This window comes from Acartia tonsa, chromosome 2 (genome assembly GCF_053477335.1).
Source record: "Acartia tonsa isolate MP-2025a chromosome 2, ASM5347733v1, whole genome shotgun sequence".
NCBI classification, from domain to species: domain Eukaryota; kingdom Metazoa; phylum Arthropoda; class Copepoda; order Calanoida; family Acartiidae; genus Acartia; species Acartia tonsa.
In genome coordinates, this window is record NC_137261.1 from 30,659,013 (window position 1) to 30,681,362 (window position 22,350).

The 22,350-nt window shown below is 30.7% G+C and overlaps 1 protein-coding gene across 1 annotated transcript in view; it reads right to left on the reverse strand.

Moving 5' to 3' along the window:
• Window positions 1-22,350, reverse strand: part of LOC145310023 (uncharacterized) — a 60,302-nt gene that overhangs the window by 21,134 nt on the left and 16,818 nt on the right. Inside the window, exon 2 of the mRNA XM_080150377.1 lies at window positions 12,341-13,962. Within this exon, the coding sequence (XP_080006503.1) occupies window positions 12,341-13,936 (1,596 nt within the window). The 5' untranslated portion in view covers window positions 13,937-13,962. The remainder of the gene's footprint in view (window positions 1-12,340; window positions 13,963-22,350) is intronic.

Genomic DNA, 22,350 nt, shown 5'->3' on the forward strand with positions numbered 1-22,350 from the left:
TGAAATAAATGTTCCAAAAACTAAAATACTCAGATTAAATGCAAACTCCCAAGAACCAATAACTATTGGAAACCAAATTCTTGAGGATGTTAACTGCTTTGAGTATCTTGGAAGTAAAATTGATGAAGCTGGAGGCACTTTGACAGATGTTAAAGCTAGAATTAACAAATCTAGAACAGCCTTTGCCAGCTTGAATATAATTTGGAATTCCAACAACATCTCCATAAAGACCAAGTTAAGACTTTTCAAGTCAAATGTTCTGTCTGTTTTGCTGTATGGGGCCGAAACTTGGTTCCTAAACACAGCAGTGGTCTCCAAGCTTCAGACATATGTCAACAAATGTCTTAGGAGAATCCACAAGATCTTTTGGCCAAACAAGATCACAAATGCTGAGCTTTTAGAGCGCAGTGATATGTCAGACATCAAACTGACAATAAAACAGAGAAAATGGAGATGGTTGGGGCACACTCTAAGGAAAGGGCATGATGATTTAACCTATCAAGCCTTGACTTGGGACCCCTTCACAGGAAAAAGGAAACCAGGTAGACCAAAAACAACCTGGAGGAGGGAATTCCTTGAAGAACTGAGTAAAAAGAATTTTTCATCTTTCAGTGAAGCCTCTACTGAGGCCCAATTCAAAGATAAATGGAGAACCATTGTGCGTGGCCTATGCTCTGGAAAGAAGAGATAAATGGCGATGATGATGATTATCAATAACTAAAAACTATGGCAAGGCTTTACATAAAATCTTTTTTTGTGTGTATTTATACAAGGAACAATCGCAAAGGCTTTTTTTTCTTCTTGGGTGCCCCTAGAAAATCAACCTCGAAAATAAATATTGTTTACTTAGGGATAAATGCTAATTCATCTATTAATTCATTTTGCAATTTTTAAAATCTTTGTAGCACCTGATTAAAAATACACTCAAGTTTAAATTCCTTGCTTTTTTGGGGGATGTGTGTCAATTTTTAATAATGATAAACATGTCACATATTGGTACATTTTTTTATTTAATAGAAAACAACCTATATTTGGAATACAATCATTAGCAGACATTAGCCTATTATATTTTTAGGCTCAGATTGTTTTTTTTATCGGTTTTTTAATTTATAATATTTAAAAATGTAGCGTGTTTTAATTATAAACTACATAGAAATAATAAGATTGCTGTAACTAGGCCTACATTCGATGCATTGGTCACCTTTACTGGGAACTAGTAATTTATACATTTCATTTTATTATAATTTTTATTCCTCAGTTAGAAACTAGACTGTGTAATTACTATAGAGCGTAGACTGAGTATAGTCATATGGACGCACGTATCAACCCAAAGTATGTACCACTAGAAAAAAACAAGTATATGTACAATAAAAAATGTACAAATAAAAGTTCCAAGTGTTGGACACTACACTGCATCGGTTATTTTTCTTAATTGACATATTTGATAAATTTTAGGTAATATGAACCCTTTTTAGGTCATTTGGGCCAACCTTAATTTTTTGACATCTTGAAAATATTTAGACTCATAGAAAGTAACATCTTAACTGCAAAACTACTTTATTTGTGCCCCAATGTATAGCTTGACGTTTAACAAAAAGGTATTAGTCGTATTCGTCCTTGTTTGCTTCTTTAAACAACTCTTATTATTGATGTCTTATCTGTTTAAATTTTGGTAGGTAATGGATAATAATATTTTTTTAGAATACTTTTTCTTACAATTAATGTGTAATAAAATGCAAGGCATACATAACGTTGGTGGATTATCAAAATTAGTTCAAATTTTTATGGGGGAGAGGGCACTTTAAAGCAGCACTTTTAGAGGAGGGTAAATGGCCTCGATTTATTGTTGTACAATACTAAAGTTATTAAAACTAGCTTTAGATATTTTAATATTATTGTTTCCTATTCTGGGATGATGAGGGCTTCTTAATAAATCTACACGCCTTTCTTTCCACCCAAAATTAAAGTACAAAAGACAAAATTATTCAGTGAAGCCTAAACTAATTTTGTACAAAATTATTAAACCATTTTCTCAGCACCAGCAAGAAGTAAGTGGGCAGTTTGTCATAAGTGCATTGAATCTAATTTATAGGAACATACAGACCATACTTTTTTTTTCAGGGATAATAAGAAAATGCTCTGGGTACCCTAATTTGTACTATACATCAATACATTAGGCAGGTAGTGTCAAAAAAATTATACATGTGACATTTTACCCAAAATGATGATTCTATTTTAAGCAATTTGTATAATAACTATACAAAATCCGTTTATAAAAAAGGAAAACATGTTTGTTTCTTTTTAAAAGTATGTTTGCTAATTAATGAGAAGCTACACAACTAAAACTCTAATTTATTTTTTTGCAGAAAGCTTTTCCTACATCCCTGTTTTTATATGCATTAACAAACATAGCAACAACAACAAAAAAGAAGATTTTTATTGCATACTCTTAAATTTATTCTAAACTTATCAGATTTGAGAATCGTTCTTTTAAAAAACTTCTCTACAATAAGGGGTTTGGTAACGGGATTTATCAAGAGTGTTTTTATGGCCCCGATATTATAAATCAAAAAAAACTTTTGTTTAAATAAAAATACAATTTTATACAATAATCGGATATTATATTTATTATATGTAAAATTGAGATTTCAATTATAAACTTTATACATGTACTTATTGTACAATATTTGAATTATAACATCTACCGTAAAATGCTTCTGAACAATAAAAACAAGTACATATTTATCCGAAGATTTTTTTTTGTATATATACTCTAGTTTATGTTATAAAAATAAGGAAAAAAGAGGTAAAACGAATGTATAATGGAAATTTTACAACTTTAAAGCTGCAACGCATATAAAAATTGTTGAAAAATGTATCATAGATCTTTCAATTATAATGCACTTAAGATATGCATTATACGTACATACAACAAAAATTAATATACATATTTATTTTTATATTCCTACAGAAAACTTTCTGTTTAAAAAGTTTTACCTCTGTAATTTTGGGATTTTTGTATACGTTCATTTTTAATAATTATATCTATAATATACAGTGAATACCAATAAAACAGAAATATACTACCTATATTTTTTCATTTTAATAACCGCAAAACAAAATGTATTAATTTATTTTTAATAATCGTGGAAAATTGTCTGTATTTCGATGCTATACATTATTTTCCGTATGGCTGAGAACACGTTCTAATACACCGGATATTAATCGGTTTCGAAGTTATACTGGTATTAGAGTTCTAGATTTCAACGAACAAAGAAAAGATATCGTATCAAAAATAGAGACGCGACAGGTTGAAATATTTAAGATTTACATTTTGACATAACATAACATTTGGTTTAACCCTAAATTAAGGCAATAATACACCGGGGTCACATTACAGATATCCTTCTTATAAACAATTATTTTGTAAACAATAAATAATAGAACAGATTATACTATAGATTTATTTTATTAAGATCTTTACTCTAACTGTGTTTCTTTAGCCGTGAAGATACTCTATAATCTCACTTCCACGTCCAACCGCTAGTATGCTATGTTGGAATATATGATTTTTGCGAATTTATAAAATAAAATGTGCCATGTATGATGTATAGTGATTTATTGATAATATATATGTTAAATTTACTAAAATGTTGTTTCATAGTAATTGTCCGTGTCACATGAATTGTGACATGAATTACAGATTGACATATCTCAATTATGTCAACTTAAGGTGAAACTTATTATTAAACATAAATAACAAGAATGATATTTTCTTTAGAATCAAAGCTTTTATATGTTATATAAATGATAAATTGCCGGCTATTAGGGAAAGAAAAAGGGAAGGGGGGAAGAAAATCTCTTCAAAAGAGATTGGAGAAAAGGAAAAAGATTTTCTTCCCCACTTCCCTAAACGTATATGACGTCACTGGAATCGTCTTTCTCAAAGTAGGACAGATTGGGGTTCGTCCAAATATTCCCTTCCTCCCTGCATAAAGAAATAAGATTAAAAAAGCAAAACAAAAATCATCAGAAAACGACTTACATACAGACTTATAATATTTAATGCAAAGCTTCACTTATGCCAATCGAAATAGTTGTGTATATGTATAGTAATTTGACAAATTATATATACAAAGTTGTTATACTTAATTCAAGGGGTTGCTAACTAAAATTGGGGGAAGCTGATTGATGCATTTATTGGAAGGAGAGGGATTCAGATATAAATGTTTATTTCTCCCCCTTCTTATCTAACTATGGATAGGGATAATAAAAACGAAAAATAGAAAAAATTATTAACAAGGACAATTATGTCCATAAATGTGAAACAACAATTATGTAGAAAATGAAAAAGAACAATAAACTGTAAAGCAGTATTATTTTAATAGTTTTTTGAATATATCTTTGCTAAAAATCTTTCTTCTAATTAAAAGTCTACATTAATTTCGAAAAAAAATTTACCTATAAAATTAACCTTTATTTTATGGGAATTTAAAATTATTCTCTGCCATTTTTATCCTTTTTTTTCATAATACCTGGCCATGTAAGTGGACCTGACTTGGAGCCAAAATGATGTCAATATAAACTGATATGTTTGTGTATTAGGATGGGCTTATATTTTCAAAATATTAATACCCTAATTTAATTTTGCCTTAAACACAACAATAAATTCTCAATTGTGAAATTCTAACATTGTAAAATTAAGTTAGGAGGGGGAGAAAGGGTCGCAGATTAATTTACATAATTAATCCAAAATAGTTTTACTAAGACATATCATTTGAGAAATAGCTATATGACAATTCATCTATGGTTTCGTTGTTAAAACTTTCTGAAATCAGCCATGACAATTGAAAAAAAATATAGGCATATCAACATCTATAAATAATTGACCACCCTAACATATTAGTGCCCAAGGCTTTAGAATTGCTCTCATATAAACTTGGACTTACAAGCAGAGAAGGAAGAGGGGTGGGGGGGTTACATAATTTGGAGTAAGCTATGAGCAAGATTGGAGATGGGGGGAGGCGTGACAGTTAACCTAATTTTTCATCTTCAAGGGTTAAACGAAGAAGGAGTGCTACATGGGTTATTTTCAAAAGGTGGGGAAATATAAGATTTATTGACAATGCTTGCTAATACTTAACTATAAAGATAACCTTATCAAAGATGTTGATAAGAAAGTGAAAAAATGCTTGTAATATCAACATGTTAAAAATGGTCAAAAATTTTATTTTCGTATTAACAGACAAAATTATCTTTAAACCTAAATAAAAAGTAATCTAACAGTTTACTCTACCCTTGTTTTTCCGACTTTATGTACTTCATTTAATCTAAGTGTTAGGTTTATATGTTGATTTAAAATGATAAATACGTTCAAAGTTTGAAATTCAGAACTCTAAAATATAATTTTTCTAAACAGCATTAGGGAGATAATTGTGATTTTTATCATTTTTTATTTTGCTGTGTAAATACCTGTTAACTTCGTAAACAAGAAAAGCATTCTTGAAAGCCCCGCAGGGTAACCCATGCACATGGGTGGCAAAATCAATGTTTCTGCTCATTAATTAGAGACAGATGGACGCACGGACAGCAAAACTGGGAGTAAATTTGCTGAAAGGGACAGCTTTAATATTATTGTTGGCAACTGAAATAAAGGAATTGGTAGATTTGTAATAGCTTTTTATCGCATCGTATTATCGAGGTTTTCTGTGGATTGTAAATTTAGGAATTTTATTCTTATTAATTCCAGTTAGATGGCCCCAAACTAACTAAAAAAGGATTGGTTTTATGATTTTTATATTATAATTCGCGGAAAATGCTCTATCATATGGTACGATACATGTCCAAGGAAGTTTTTTAAAGTGCCAATTACAGCTAGACATACATACATGTCTTTATAATAGATTTGCTACACTATTAACTACCAATACATTTCTCCAATATATTATATGCAATGCAGTGATAGGTCAGGTTATTGGGTATTTGGAGGGTTTGTTTTTGGGGGTGGGGGTTATTCCTTAAGGAGGGAGGGAATTAAACATTTGAAATCTAGGCCAAACTCAATCAATAACAATACTTTCTGGTTCCCAGAACAGTAATTCATTCGAATAACAGTATAATTAAAGACGAAAGTTACGGATACTCGAACTGTAAAACAAGAAATACTTAGCTCACTAGAACTAAATTATAAGCTGCCAATATTATTTAGCTTGAAGATAGGGGATGAAAGAATATATAATAGGAAGGGTAAGGACATAACTTATGCTAGACACCTGTTTTATATACATACAACTATACAACTGTATTATTCCATTGATTACAGCCATACTTCTTATAACAAGCTCAGCTACTCTGTAACTAGAATATTTATATCCAAAGCGGTATAAATAAGATGGTACAGTAAGTTGACTATAGTTTTCCTTCTTACTTTAAAATATAACATTATGTTGCTTATGAATTAAAAGAAACTACATCATTTAATTGTTAAGTCTCTAAATCTCAAATAATCAATTTACAAATTAAGCAAAAAAATAAGATTTTAATAAATAATACACTTAGGATGTAATTTTGATCAAAAGGAATTATCATTTAGCTAATGCTAAGTTATTCATGGCTACAGTTATCTGACCCTTCATCTACAAGATGTGTACATGTATAATATAGCTTGTAATTTATTAATCTATTAAGTTATCCATCAAAATAGATAAGTTGCACATTATACTTTAATATGCCCTGCATACTATAGTTTTTTTTTTTTAAAGGAGCCAATCGGTGGCGTGCACACGTTGTAAGGAGGGTGTAAACCTTGCGGGGGTGACAAAGAGGGAAGGGCCTCCCAATTTCAATATTATTTGTTAGGTTGCCACCTTATATATGCGTCTTCCGCACGCTTATAAAGCCAATTGTTTTGTGTTCTTTTCTCTATAAAAAAAATTGTAGCTACACCCCAACCCCCATCCTCCCAAATTACAAAAGGTTTTTTATTACTAAGAAGTAAAAAATCATGGGGTTACTTTAAAAGTTTAAAATGCTATATTCTAATATTTCTCCTAAAATATTAGGACTATGATATAAGACTGAAGACTATATATGATAAGATAAGGGAAGTGATTACTTACTTAATTTTAGGACTAAGAATCGAACTTGTTGGAAAAAAATGGAAAAAGTTAAAAATCAAAATAATTACTTTACTCTGAAAAAAAAATTTTCTTGTAAAATTAATATTACATAAAGTTTAGTCTCTACTTTTTACAGATTATTTTTTATAATAATTATTCTATGCAGTGCTTAAGATTAGAAGTAATCTGTTAGTTCCACAAAATTAGTAGCGAAGCAACTCTTCAAACTACTTTGTTTGTCTGTCTGTCAGTCATCATCCTTGATTATTTGATATAGAATGTGTATGATCAAAATTATCTTTTTTAGAAGCCTAATTTCTGCGCAATAAGGATTCGTTCGTCCATCCATCCAACATTTCACAGTATTACATGACTTCCTTGATAATTATTTTCCTAGTTAAGGCATGCTTTGCTTGTATGAGTGTTGTTATCTTTGTTTTAAAAATAATTGTAATTATATTTCAAGGCAAATTTAAGATTAAGTGGGTCAAATTTACATACTTCTATAAAGGCCTCTATTAACTTTGAAGGTTGCTTTTATTATATCCATTAAAATCAATTTAACGGCTGACCTATCGGTCTACAATTTTCATGCAAGCTAATTCTTCATCCTGAACAAGTGTTTTGCAATTTTTCGGAATGGTAGAAGATATGGAACCCTAAAAAATACAGACATACAAGCCCAGTTAATTATAGAGTAGCTGCGTTCTATGCAACCACTCATCACTTATTCTCACAAATTATTATTTCCCCAACCCCCCTTTTAGAAAACAACCCCCCCCCCTCACCCTTCAAATAAAAAAAAACCTATCTACACCCAACAACAAACAGTCAAAGAATTATTACAAATTATAAATTATGTATTTAATTGCAATAACATCCTTCTATCTGATTGGGGATACAGGAATGGGACATTAGAATGATATATTTATGTTAACATAACAAAGATGACAACAGGAATCAATATACCAAAAATCAGATAATTCGGATAATTAGATCACATAAAAATTTGTTGTTAAAAAAGTATAAAAATCAACATGTTTAAAATGGACGTACGGACATTCTGGTAATGATTATAGAGTTGCTATGCTTTCTAAATCGTACCTAACTTATACAGGAATCACCATGCAAAGTTTGAAATCGATAGGACAATTTTAACATGCCTAAATTAGCGAAAAAAGCTATCTGTCTCAGACGTACGGACGGATGGACCGACCCTAATTATAGAAAAGTTTCGCTATAATAAAGAAAATTAAACCTTTGTAGTTTAAAAATTTAACAAGAAAAAGATATTTTTATCGTTCAATTTTCTTTCCCCTCCTGTATATCAAAAATAAATAAATTGAATTGAATAGATCGATAATTGGAGGAATTGGTAGATAGATATAAGTCTCCAATGAACTTTGGTGGAAACCTAATCAAAAATAACCTGTGACCCATCCCCCATCCCTCTAACCAAAAAGCTAAGCATCTAATGCCTCACTTCCCCCCTACCCCACAATCAAAGTGGGGTTTCCATAAAGTTTTATCAATTTATATAACAAACTTAATATTAAAGTTTCTTTTAAAGCAATATTCTTTATTTTAAACATATTTTCTAAGATATGAAAGCCTATATATTTGTCAGATAATCTAAGCAGGCCTATTAGGAAAATACTTCCCTTTCCCTAAATGTAAGTATTACATCCTTGTTTGATATCGTGTGAATACAGGTTTATGGTTTCTATGTGCTAACCATTACAAAGAATAGACCGACCTACGTCCTACATTTAAATAGTACAGGGGTTGTTTCATAAAGACCATTTGTCAAAGTATTATCATTTAATAAAAACTAGATGTAGAATTCTTTAAAAATTACAACGAAACCCTTATAAATGTATTTGCTATTATTAATATGAAAAAAATACTGAAAGATTTTTTTAATATTTATATTTTGGAACCTAGTAATAGTGTCTAACTTTTTATCTTTGTGACGTAACAAAAATCCTTCTTTTTTTAGGGGTTTCCTATCCCACCTCCCCTCTTATCCTTCGATTTTTGTTACGTCACAAAGATAAAAAGTTAGACACTATTTCTAGGTTAATATTTTGTATATAATATTACTAAGAAATCAAAAACAATACAAAAAAAGTAAGTTATACAACTGTAATATTGCGATTTAAAAAATATACATTTTTTAAAGTGTATCAACTCTATATCTTTATTTGAACGACTGTTCTTATATCTCTTGCAGTCCTGTGAAATGTATTTTCAGACGTTTTCCAAAAATCCTAGTATTATATTATAATTTGTTATCCTTGTTAAATCTTCTAATAAGCTAATATATAGATTTTGGTTTATTGCTGCGCTAACTATGAACTTAATCTACCTGTTTTACTAATACAATTAAATTTCTAAACAAAGTAAACCAATTTATGAAGGCATTGGAATTGTTCTTTTAAAGGCATAAATATAGGAATAGATATGTGGGCTCTGAAAAAGAACCCTTTTATGAGTTCTGATGATATATAACTAGAGCGTGTCTATAATTTTACGTTCGTCCGTCCTGCTGAACATCAAACAAGGCATGCCAAATGTAATCCAATGGCTCATTTTGCAATTTAAAATGATGTTATTTCAGTGCAGAAGTTAAATACTTTTCGTCAAGTTTTCCGTTCTTTTTCTTTCATTTTCAATAATGATTTAACCATGAACTTAGTTTATAAAGAAAAATATTAATCTAATAATAACAAAAATATAAAAAAATAAACAATTCATGGGAACAAGGTTTTCTTTACATTTTTATCTTTAAAATTTTTAGCGTAGCTTCTCTGTAATTAGGAACTTTTTATCCTTTTGTTATTTATGTAAAGTTAAAATGACTGTAAAATCATTGTTTATTGGTTGATTTTAATATGTACAAAAATCTGAAAAAAGCAAATGAACATTTTCAGATATTATGCTACTGATAAAATTAAATTTCATAATGGAAGCTTAGCATTCATGTAATTGTTTTATCATGAATGACTGAATGACATTCTTGTTAATGTAAATCGCGTGTTAGCCTAGATTCTTGTAAAGAACATTTGGACCAAGCAAATAGAAAACTTTTGAGGTTGGTACATTAGGCATGTTTAAAAATTCATATCGTACCAAATGTAATTAAATTTAATCAACTTTAACATATTTTGCAAAATCGTTTATAAGGGGCCGGGTTTTTGCTGGTTATAGTGATGTTTAAACTTTTGGTTGGATCAACAATTAAAATTGGTGAAAAAATATATTCATATAGACTTGATCCCAACTTTTATTAAATAAATGATACTTAGGTAAAGCTCTACTACTATTGAATTTATTTATCTTTTGTTATTTTTTTCTGAAATATAATTATTTATGGTTTTTCTTAATAGTATCTAAAAATTCTGTACTTTAAAGTAGCGAATCTGAATGATAATTTAAACATTAAGACAGTTCGCCATTGTTCATTGTTGTGTATAGAAAATAGAAAAAACTTAAATTTTATTATATCTAATATGTCATTTAATTAAAAGTTGCTCAATGGTGCTCTGCTGGTGGCAAATCCACTTTCTGACTTCTTTGAAAGGCAAAACTCCAGCCAACCATCCATTTCCGAGATGCATCTGGGTTTTAATTATAATATCAAATTTATTTCAAATTCAAAATATTTACCAAGAAATAAAAAAATAACTATAAAATAATAAATCTCATAATTCTCATCGTTTGAATGTTTTGTATTGGTTTGATTTCTCCCCCAAATTGTTGGTTTCTCTCAAGCTAGCCAGGAAATAATTATATCTACCTTCCCCCCAAATGCCCCCTAGCGTAATATACAGAGTTTGGAATAGGTATTATATAAATAAACAGTTAGGTAAAATAATAAAGGACAATTTATGTCCTTAACTTAAAAAAATATACAAAGATTAGAATTATTTTTAATAAGGGGTGTTCTTAAGCTCTTTTCGTTAATTTAAGCATGCTAGAATTGTCCTATCAATTTACTACTTGTTTTTTTATATTAACCCTCCCTCTTGCTGTGTGGTATATGTATGTGTTTAGCCTACTTCAGCCAATTTTGATTTAAGGCACAATATTTTGGGATCAGGATACTTTTATACGTCCAACATTGATATTTGTATACATCTACAAAATAAGATGTAAGAAGTCTGTGAATGCATAGTTTACTTGCAAGAATCAATAGGTTTTTTGTCCTGTTAATCAACACTTTTATCTAAATCCACAACGCTGACATAAAATAACTAGAAATTAAGAAGCAGCCTATAAAAATGACGTCATACAATACAAAAGACCAATGATAATCCAGTATACATTGTATTGGACCAAAGGAAAATGTATACTGGCCTATCATTGGTCATTTGTATTGTATGAAGTCATTTTTTTACTATGCACTATAAGCTGCTTCATACGTAAAAGTAGAACAGAGATAAAAAAAAAGACTGCCTTATTAAAAGAATGTGGATGCTTCAAAATAATATCCTACTAAACTACAAAGGCAAAATAATATTTTCTCATGGTGGCTTTTCATGTGTAGCTTTAATATGCGTGTGTGTTTGTATGTGTGTGTGTGTGTGTGTGTGTTTTATTTAGTGCAAGGGTGCAAGAAAAATCAAAATTCAAGTAGATTGAAGATGAAAAATTATTCAAAAGGTTTTATTAGTAAAAAGTTATAGATTACAAAAGGCCCTTTTGCAAAACGGATTAACTGATATTTTGTTTTCAAAAATCTTTATTTGGGCTAGCTAAAGTATTTCTTTACCCCTGCGGGGGTTGCATGTATGTTTAAAAGGAAGCAAACTACTTTGACTTGGGAAATTTGGTTTCAATATTTCTACTATATAAAGGCAGGGTTTAATATTCCAAGAAAGAAAATATGATAATAAAATGTACGGCCGTTCGTCTTTAAATCAAAGTGAGTTAAATAAGTTAAGTTTGTTGTATTTTTGTCACATTATTTATGTTTTAAAGAAAATATTGTTTTTTTCTTGTAAAGTAGATTTTAATAATGTTATTTTCTTGTTGCAATTATTTCACAAATAAATATCCCTGTCCACAAGGAGGCTTTTGTATCATGTTATAATAATAAATTATAATTTGCGACATTTATATGACAATTTTTCAGTTAAGTTAAATCATAAATGTCGTGTTTTTATTATTTATTCTATCCCCTTTTCACATGATTAAGTTAGATTTTTTGTAAAGCTCACCTTAGACAATGGCTCCAAAACCAACTCAGATCCAATATGGATGTCACTGCGTTTATCCAGAGTTGCGCTACTGTTTTTACCACCTGCATCTGTGGATGCCGGCTGGTCATCATGATAACTACCCCGCCGGCGAGCCCGCTCTGCAAATTCAAACTTTTTACGCGGTAGAGAAACGGCGCCGTGTTGAATATTATGTCGGCCAATTGGTTTTGTCAAACTGCTTGGAATCGGCGGTAGTGAGTTAGGTGACACTGGGTGCAAGGCAGGACGTGGCGGTAACGGCGGGGGTGGCGTGCACGGCGGCGATTGGTTTTGGCGACTGTATTGGCGGGGATGATTGTGTGACTTGTTGACTAGGTTAACAACTGTGGCCTGAGCTATTTTGGCGCGCGGCGACGTATTAACGGTGCCATAATGATTCATGCTACCGCTGTTTCGTGATGGCATTGGCGATGTATCAACACCACTACTGCTACTCGTATTACTATCACGTAACATATCCCTGTTTCCATACTCGCTATGCTTCTCATAAATTGGACTAGGGCGTGGCCGTCCGGTTCTGGCCCGTGGAAATGTATAATCCGCCGACATAGGATATTGGTTGGCGTGATGTACCCCACCTTCATGGCCGTCGGATGACAGCAGTGAGCTAGTCTCCGATGATCCTGTAGAGTAGATAGACTTTTCAGGACAGAAGCCGTCGTAGCCCGAGTCTTGGTCCATGAACATCATCTGCTGGGAGGAGGAGGAGTTAGAGAAGGGAGACGGGGTGGAGTCATTACAGTTGCTCGTGTTTCTTTGGTTGTGATGGTGGTGAAACTCTCCGGAGTCTTCACTAGCCGGCGGTGACGGGCTAGGGCTTGACCACGCCAGGCTGTCGGCCAGTGGGCTGTGCTGTTGGTGCGGCGTTTCACTGCCGTTGCCGCTAATTTCTTTCCCCGATGACTTAACGGGAGTTGAGTTCCGTGGCGATATTCTATGCGCGGGTTGGCGGTTGGTATTATTGTTGTAGTGGTTAAAGCGGTTTAGACTTGTTGATTTTGACATTATGGGGGAATTATTATCAATAACGGCAGTAGATTCTTTGGCGTTTGATGAGATAACAACAGCACTTTTAACATAGCCCTGCTTGGGCGAGGCCATTACAAACATAGAATTGTCTTCTGGGGAAATTTTACAATTGTTAGAGTTGGTAAATGTTATCAATGATGAGCCGCCAGAATTTGCCGCGGCCGCTTCAATTTTGGCCGCCTGCAGGGCAGATAAGTTTTCTGTGGATGCTCGGCGTTTCTTTAATTCACTATTCCATTGGCTTATACGATCTCGTAATCCTTGAAACTTTGGCATATCCTTACTACCCACAGTCAAGTATTTGTCTTTATCTGAAGTAATTCTTGTTTCTGCCAACCGATTATTTTCCTGATAATCTCCGTTGTAATGATCATTTCCGCTATTTTCTTTTTTGCCTGCCATAATTTCTGGCTCTGTAAATGATTTGCTGCGGACTAGCCGCTCCGCGCGGTCGCTGCCGGAAAAGCTGCAGCGTTTTTTGAGTTTGCGCCATTTTCTGGCAATAGTGTCTGTTGGAGGCGACATCCTATAGCCGTACTGCTGGTCAATACCTGAAATAAATAATATATAATTAGTAAACATATTATAAATGCCCTTAGAGTCCACTAGAGACATTTGAAGGAAGTGTGGGGGAGTCAAACCTCAACTTTTAATATTTAGAATTATTTTTCCCCAATCTTCCCTTGACCTTGATAAGCTTGGTTCAATGATATTGGTTCAGTGGTTATTTAGATATTTCGCAACACACAGACAGATAGAGAGACATCCTCTTACTTTTATATAAAGATGGAAAGATATTAAATATTATAGAGTAGCTGCACAAATAAAGGACATAATATTAAATCAAATTGTTAAAATTTTGACAAAAAAGAAGAAAAAAACAATAATTCCTTTTTCTTTATAATTTAACTAGCTGTCAAAAATACAAATGATGATAAAAGCCAAATAATTCTAAAGTTCCTGGTTTATTAAAATTTCAGGGGTGTGCAAAGTCGAATTTTAGCATTAAAAGAATTTCTTTGAAAATTCAGTATAAATCAAGGACAAAGAAAATGTTTAGAGCTATTTTTAGGTAGTTTTAAATAGCAAACGTGTAAAAATGGTTTATATGAAGAACGTTAGTACTTTGATATAATCCACTATACAACGATAAAGATACAGTTGTTTTAACGACAGGTATAGTCGCTATTCATGTAAAAATCTGCTAAAAAATCAAATATTGGGTCGTACCTCCCTCGCTGCTGAAACTAAAACTACTTATTATATGTCAAACAATAGCTAGAATACAGAAAAAGAATAATACAAAAAGTAAAATATATTAAACAATTATTTTTTAGGATAAAATTTTAATATTTTATAATTTTCTCTTAAATGAACATTTACAAAAAAAAATTAAATTTTTTCAAAATCATTAAAATTAGTTAACAAGGATACTTTTGCGCATAAATAGCGACGTTATAATACAATAAGCAAATTTACTATCTTAAACAAATTGTATTCCATCATACCCTAATTCAGAAGTCACTTTTTCAGCTTTTGATGTTTTCATCCTTGTTTTCTATTCAACCATAATATAATAATAAAAGCGTAGTGACATATTCATTAAAAAGGATAGATAAATTAGTATAATACAGGACAAAGGGTACTTTAATTCATGTTTTTTTCCAAGAAGGCAGGTAAGTGTTTCCTAAAGGAAAAAATATTTTTAACAAGGACATTTATGGCCATGAATAATTAATAATAATTGAAGGATCACGGGGGGTGAAAACAAATCTCTTGAAGGATATTCAAATGTTCGTACAATAATCTTGCTCTTGTCTGTTCTGTGATTTTTTTTCTTTAAATTATTGTTCTCTTTCCCTGATTTTTTCCCAGAAAAAAAAATGCATTCTATTCTTTATTAATAGAGTCCTTGATTAAATTATATAATCAAAGAGGGGGGAGGGAAGTGCAACCCCTTCATTAGAAAGTCCCAGGAACAAATAATTATTTTGAAATGCGACACTTGCCTAAGAAAGTGAGAGTTCTAAATTTATTCCTTGAAAAATAGGTCAAATTTCAAAATTCTGTTCTCTGTACACAGAAAGATTAATATATATCCGATTGTTCTATCGCTGCATCTCTGATGAGAACTATGGTTGACGTTTGTGTGTGATTTTAGAGCTTTCAGAATTATGTTCATTTAGGTTCAGGGAATTTGGGACTGGTCTTCACTAATTTTCAAATAAAAATCACCACAATATCGCCTATATGATAACTACACAATTTTTTGACAGGAAGCTATTCTAATAATGACACGATGCCTTGTTCCTGAAGCGACAAACATGCTAGTATACATATTTTGTCAATGGTCATTTCTTTCTTTTTAACAGCGAAACTACTCTTAAACTCACTTCGTCCGGTTTGTCTATTGGAAAAACTTCTATCTCAGTTAATATTAGACATGAATTTTGAGAAGAGACTATAATGGGAAATATTTTCTTGGCTGCATTTTTAGCTTCTCAAATTTAAAGTTAAGATTCTTTTTGGCTAAATTATTCAGGCTGCTATGATTGTATATCTCTACCAATTGATATTGTCATCCCTGTTTTTGTTAAAATTGAATGTAAATAAAATAATGTCTATTTATGATGATAATTGTCACCCAGGGCAAAATATGTTCTATATTCAGCAGAGAGGGAAGTGATACTTTGTCTATCAACCAAAAATAAACAAGGAACGAATGGTCAAATGAAGCAGCTGATTGTGCCTAATACAAATGACGTCATACAATATAAATGACCAATGATAGACCAGTATACATTTTACCATTGGTCGATTACAATACATTCTGGCCAATCATTGATCATTTGTATTGTATGACGTCATTTTTTATTAGGCATTGCTTCTTGTCAATTTACTCAACTTAGACACGGCGACGACGCTATATTAATAATGTACATTGGTATATAAAAATTCACAACTCTTAATAATTCAGTTAATGCAAGCAAAAGTTATGTTATTCATATGAAAAGAATTGTTATTAGTTTGTTATTGCTACGCTTATATTTGTCTTTACCCTTACATAATGCTTGTTCAACGTAATATACTTGTGTTTTGAAGTAATTGATACATAGGGACGAGTTCTAGAACGATGTGGTACAGTATATTACAGTACAGTAATCATAGAATAAGGAGGAATAGAAATGAAAACCTCAAATATTTTAGGGAATATTGAAGAAAAGTTGCGCTTGCGCAATAAAAACATAATATGAAACTTAAGTGGTACACATGTCAAGTTGGGACAAAACTGAAATAATATCTTTTTGATGCAAATATATCGAAAATTATTAAAGTTTTTCTCTAACTTTATGTCTCTACTGTTAAAAATTATTTTAAGCTGAAATAAAATCAAATAAATGTAAAATTAAATTTTCATAATTTAATCAACTGCGCATGCTAATGAAATGTAAACGTAACTTGTGTATAAATCAACAATTAATAAAATATTTTATGATAATAATTGAAATTAGAATACTGAAAAATATAAGATTGGATATAAACATCTTTTAATCTCAGACCTTGAAAGAATTAAAAATCAGCTGCTAAGGATTTTTTGTAAACAAATTCATGCGCAACCATAATACAAATGCCGTGATCATTATTTTTAACCAAATATTTCTTAAGTCATTTTTTTACTAAATTCATGTTGAAATGAATTTTTGTTTAAAGTTTTGCTCGTACTATAAGGTTTTAATCCATTGTGAATAGGACAAATATGGCTGGACGACTGGCTATAAGGCTTTTAGTATACTGTTAAAAAAGGCATTTATTTTTCATATCATTTCTCGATAATATCTGAAATCATGTGATTTTACTACAAGCCTTGTAGCCATTTAGGGCTTTCAAAAGTTCCAATTTTATTTCAGGCTAGCCAGGCAGAATCTTCTACCTGGATTCTATTCTATACTTTATCTTCTTTGACAGTAATATAACAGTATTGGCTTATATTTTGTTGTGATAAAATAGTTTTTGTATCCAGCTGTTAGCTTGCGGGTGTGTTGTTGTGTTGTTGTGTGGGCTATTTTACAGCTTCCTACATGTCTTATATAATAGTAACATACATAATAACATTTTTACAATTAAGGGATAGATAATGCATTTTCAATCTAATTTTTTTCTTATTTTATTTCTTTGATGCATTAGAAAATAGCAAAAGTTTGAGGAATGCCTTGGCCCATATACGTTTTTAACTCATAACCATACACTAAATGGACATTCAAATAAGCGTTCTGCAATCAATAGGTTAGTAAAACCCTATTTTGGCAATACAATCTATCTATATTGCCAACCAGTATCCCTATTCTCTATAGGTATATTTAGAGGCAAAACAAAATATATTTTGCATGTCACCATCCTTAGTTCCCTGGACCGACACGTAGACCGTGATTATATGAGAACAATAATATTAAGAAGCATTATTAACAACTGTTTTGGTCAAATTACCACATACATGTATTACTTAAAGTCTATTAGAATAAAAAATTTAAAAACTTCGCCATTTTAAGCTTTTAAACCCAAAATTATACTTTTTGAAATTTTATTAAAAAGAAACCATTTGACAAAATAGCTTTAGTCTATGAGTTTTAAATATGTATTTGGATGCTTAAAACAAAGACATTCCCATTGCTTTTACTCATAATGTCACGCATCTTGCAGAAAAGTAACATTTTTTGTCTACCTTTCTTTAAAAAAGAGTAAATTTTAGTAAAATCCAATTGTGCCAATGATGCAAAACCAGGAGATATTGTTTACTGTATTTCTCTTAACTAAATCAAATCATTAAAGCCTTTCTGATTTACAAATATCTTCAGGAAAGGAATATTTAATGTATTAGCTTGTTAGATTAAAGTAAAAAAAAACTTATGATTAGTTTCAATTCGATATGGTTATTTTATTGTGAATAACTACGCTGAAAAAAATGTTTACGTCATGGATCTAAATAGGTAATTTTTAGAATGTAGATGGTAAAAAAATTAAATCTCATTGTCTATATTTTGTTTTAGCAGCAAAGCTCCTCTATTTAACTTTGACCTGTAATTGGATTGTATGAATTGTATGACAAAAAACTGTTATGTGGTGTTGCCTTTTTTAATTTGCAGGTATTCTGCCAAATTTACATCTACCATTGGCTTTTATACAACCTAATTGACAAATGTCCATCTATTTTTAGCCAACTTTATACCTTTTTACAAAATCATTTTTCATTTCAAATATAATCATAGAAATAAATATACTTTTTTCTGCTATTTTATCTTATAAATGATCTAATATATCAATACAGATATCATTTATAACCTTTTGGGCCTATTTTAATTAAAACTACACAATTAGGTCTAAATTACCAAACCCTATCTATATATACACCAACCTTTAAATAACCAACACAACAGAAAAAAATGCTCTCACTCACACAAAGGCTAATACCAATTATCAAAAAAGCATTTGGAAAAAAAAGGTTCCATCTCTTTTTCATTAACTTTTGTATGTTAGGCATACATATTAGGGGGGAGGGAGGGGTGGGGTTTTTGTCAGGGTGAAATAAATAGAAAAATTAGTTTGAAAGAATACAAAATACCACATTTAAATGAAAAATATTGAACTCTAATAAAAAATTTCAAATTTTTTCAGTTCATGATAAAAACATTAAAACAATTATGAAAGAAAAATCATTTTTACATATTTCTTTATCCTTTGGAGTTTAAATTGAGATTTGTTTTGTTTATCTAATTCTTTTCAAAATGCATCTTATTTGCGATGGGAGGGGGGGGGTAGTTACACCCTCTGGGATCATAGGGGGAAGGAGTTGAGTATAGATGTTAATAATATTTTCTGACCTCACCAATTTTCAGTGAGCTTTTTTATAATTGACTAACCCCCCCCCCCCCTCTTAATTCTTTTCCCATCATTATTAGATACCCCTCCCCCCACCCACCCTAAAAATCCTTGAAATTATGAAAATATGGGGGGTGGGGTCAAGTTCAATTTAAGTTATTAGAATATACACATTTGTTCAATTACACCCCTCTGTGTGTGTGTGTGTATACTTTTTTTCATTTCTTAATATCTTAGATTATATGTTTAGGCTTAACGTATAACTTTTTGTTATTAAAGAAGTATATTTAAAAGGCTAATAATAATACTAAAACTTTTAAATTATGAGGGGGAAAAATATTAAATTTATAAGAAAAAAAATATAATTTATGAGAAAAAATTTATATATATTTCGGTTCATTTTTTTGTTTCAGATTCTTATTGCCAAATTTTAAATTGACAAATGAAGGAAGAAGAAATTAATCTATTTCTGTTTAAATTGTACAAAACAAAGGTTACTGAGGTAGGTAAATTGGAGAAAAAAGAATCGCCCTATAATATATCATTAATTGCCTATCCTTGTATCCCTGACCCAAAAACATTTTATTTTTCTCCTTTCTTTGAATATTAATCTATCCTCAATGAACCTATCCCTGTATATCTTCAATTACCAAAAAGTCAAACAAAAAGCTAATAACTTAAAGAGCTATCCAATTGCTCAAAAATGTCAAATACCAATTAAAGAAGACTGAGTTATTTTTGGCATCGATTAGTAAGTCTTTATATTATACTTATGCCCAAAGACAGAGGCTATTGTTCTCTATTAAAATTTTGTGTAGTTTTTATGCGTGTATTAAGTATGTCATCACACTATCTTTAAAACTTCTTCATGTCAAGGACATGTCAGCCATGGCCACTTTTATTAAGTCAACATACAGAAAAAAATAATGATGATTCAATTTAAAAAATGGGATGTCGATAATTTGCTAGCAGAAGCTTTTAACAGAGTTGTATATCATTAATGTCAGGCCAAAACCATGAAATTTCAGCTTGGAAAAGATGTCTTTTTTCTGTATTTGAAGACATACCTAAAAAAAAATTAATTAAATATTAGACTAAAAAACAGTTAAACAAAATCTAATTAAAATTTAAGTTTAAATCATAACTTAATGATTTAAACATTAAAAGCAAATTTGTTATAATTCTTACACTTAAAATTTGTAGAATAGTTACTTAAGATTTATGTAGAGTAGTTAAAAATGCAGTTTCCTTAATGATTAACAATTAGTAAAACAAAACAAGAACACCACATTCAAAAATAAAAAAAGGCCTTATTTTAAAAAGGAAAATTAAACTATAATACAGTGAACGTTTTGAAAGTCTTGTTCATTATTTATAAATAAACTTTAATTGTAGAATAGCTTTAAAACAAGTGTCTGTACATGTATTACATGTATATGTAAATGACGAATAAAAGAGTAGCTTCGCTTAAAATCTACAGGAATTTCTGTTTCATGATTAAAGTAAATTTATGATAAGCTAAGAAGAAGAAAAAAATTGCTACCTCAAAAAATTCAATGCATTCTAAATAATAGTTGATTCCTAAATCTTTTTCTGTACCTTTATGTTTGGCGCTTTCCCTCAATAGTCAAGAAAAGAAACCTCCCCTTGATTTGAAATAATTTGAAAATAAGAGAGGGGGGACGTATAGATATTTGAATGTTTTTATCACTTTAGGTAGATTTTGGTTAGGTTCTATTTAGTACTTTGTAGCCCTGCAGGGTTAGTGCACCGGATGTATAAACCCCGCTGTGTTTGGTCATAGGAAAAAAAACAACCTCCCTCCCCCCCCTTTTAATTTATCTTTAAATTTGGATGAGGGGGTTTATTCCTCGACCGGCATTTAGAGGAAAAGAATCTTTTGTTTCTGTAACAACAACTTTAAATAGAAGGCATTATTTCAAATTATTTCCCACATAAAAACAAACGTCTTTGACCATATAATTAAAAATAAAAGACATCAATTTACTTCGTGCGAAATACTTATAAGATTAAAGGAAATTAAACACATAACAAATTATCTTAAAAGCTTAAAAGGACCGTCCTTGTAAGTTTTTTAAACAAAAAATATATTTTTTTAAATTATGCTCTTGTAATTACTGAGCTAGAAACTAGTAATAAACAGTAAAGACAGTGTAGGTTGTGCCAATGAATTATCGAATATGACAATTTCTGAGAATTTTAGGTTACGATACAATTGTTTAAAAATATTTTAAAAACCATCAAAGCAAGAGATCATAGTAATCTTACTTTACAATGCTTCAGTGTCGGTCAATGAGTGAAACATACGGACATTACAGAGAACTTACATGGTAGCTGCGCTATAAAAACCATGAAATAAGGCACCAAGAGTGTCCTTTCATATTTTATAACAATAGATTTACGGATGTGGGGGGTGGCAGAGACAGTTTACAATTTTCAATAAATCTTTCCAGGGAGGAGCAGATAGTGGAATCGAAATTATACTGGTCCCCAAACAATTTGTTTTTTGGCTTAAATAGTTTTTTTTACATCCTAATTGAATGGTACAAGCAAGCAATATATAAACACATCCACCAATATTTGTAATCTACAGAAGTGATAATTTTGTTTATAATAAATGGGTGTCTGCATCAATTTTTGATATATTGGCGTATCCCCTTGTATCCTTGATCCTGCCACTTTGTTTGTTATCTTAAAACCTTTGGTTAGAAAAGCGTGACTTCTCTAAAATTAGACTGCTGTTTGTTTTATTTCATAATCAAATTAGCAACACAAACCAACATATCATCATATTGAAGTAACATCCTGTCTATCTGTCTGTAGCAAAGGATCTCGCTAACCACTGAACCGATATGATTCTCCTTTACCGTGAAGCTTTTAAGAGGTCCAGGAAGTTTTTTAAATTATTATCCCAACCCTCCCGAGAGAAATTGTTCCTATAAAAAAAATACTTTTTAAAGGGGTAGAGCATATTGAAGTTATTTGTTATCGAGTAAACTATAACAATTTCATTGAAAACTTATGTTTTTTTCTGCTTTCCTTTT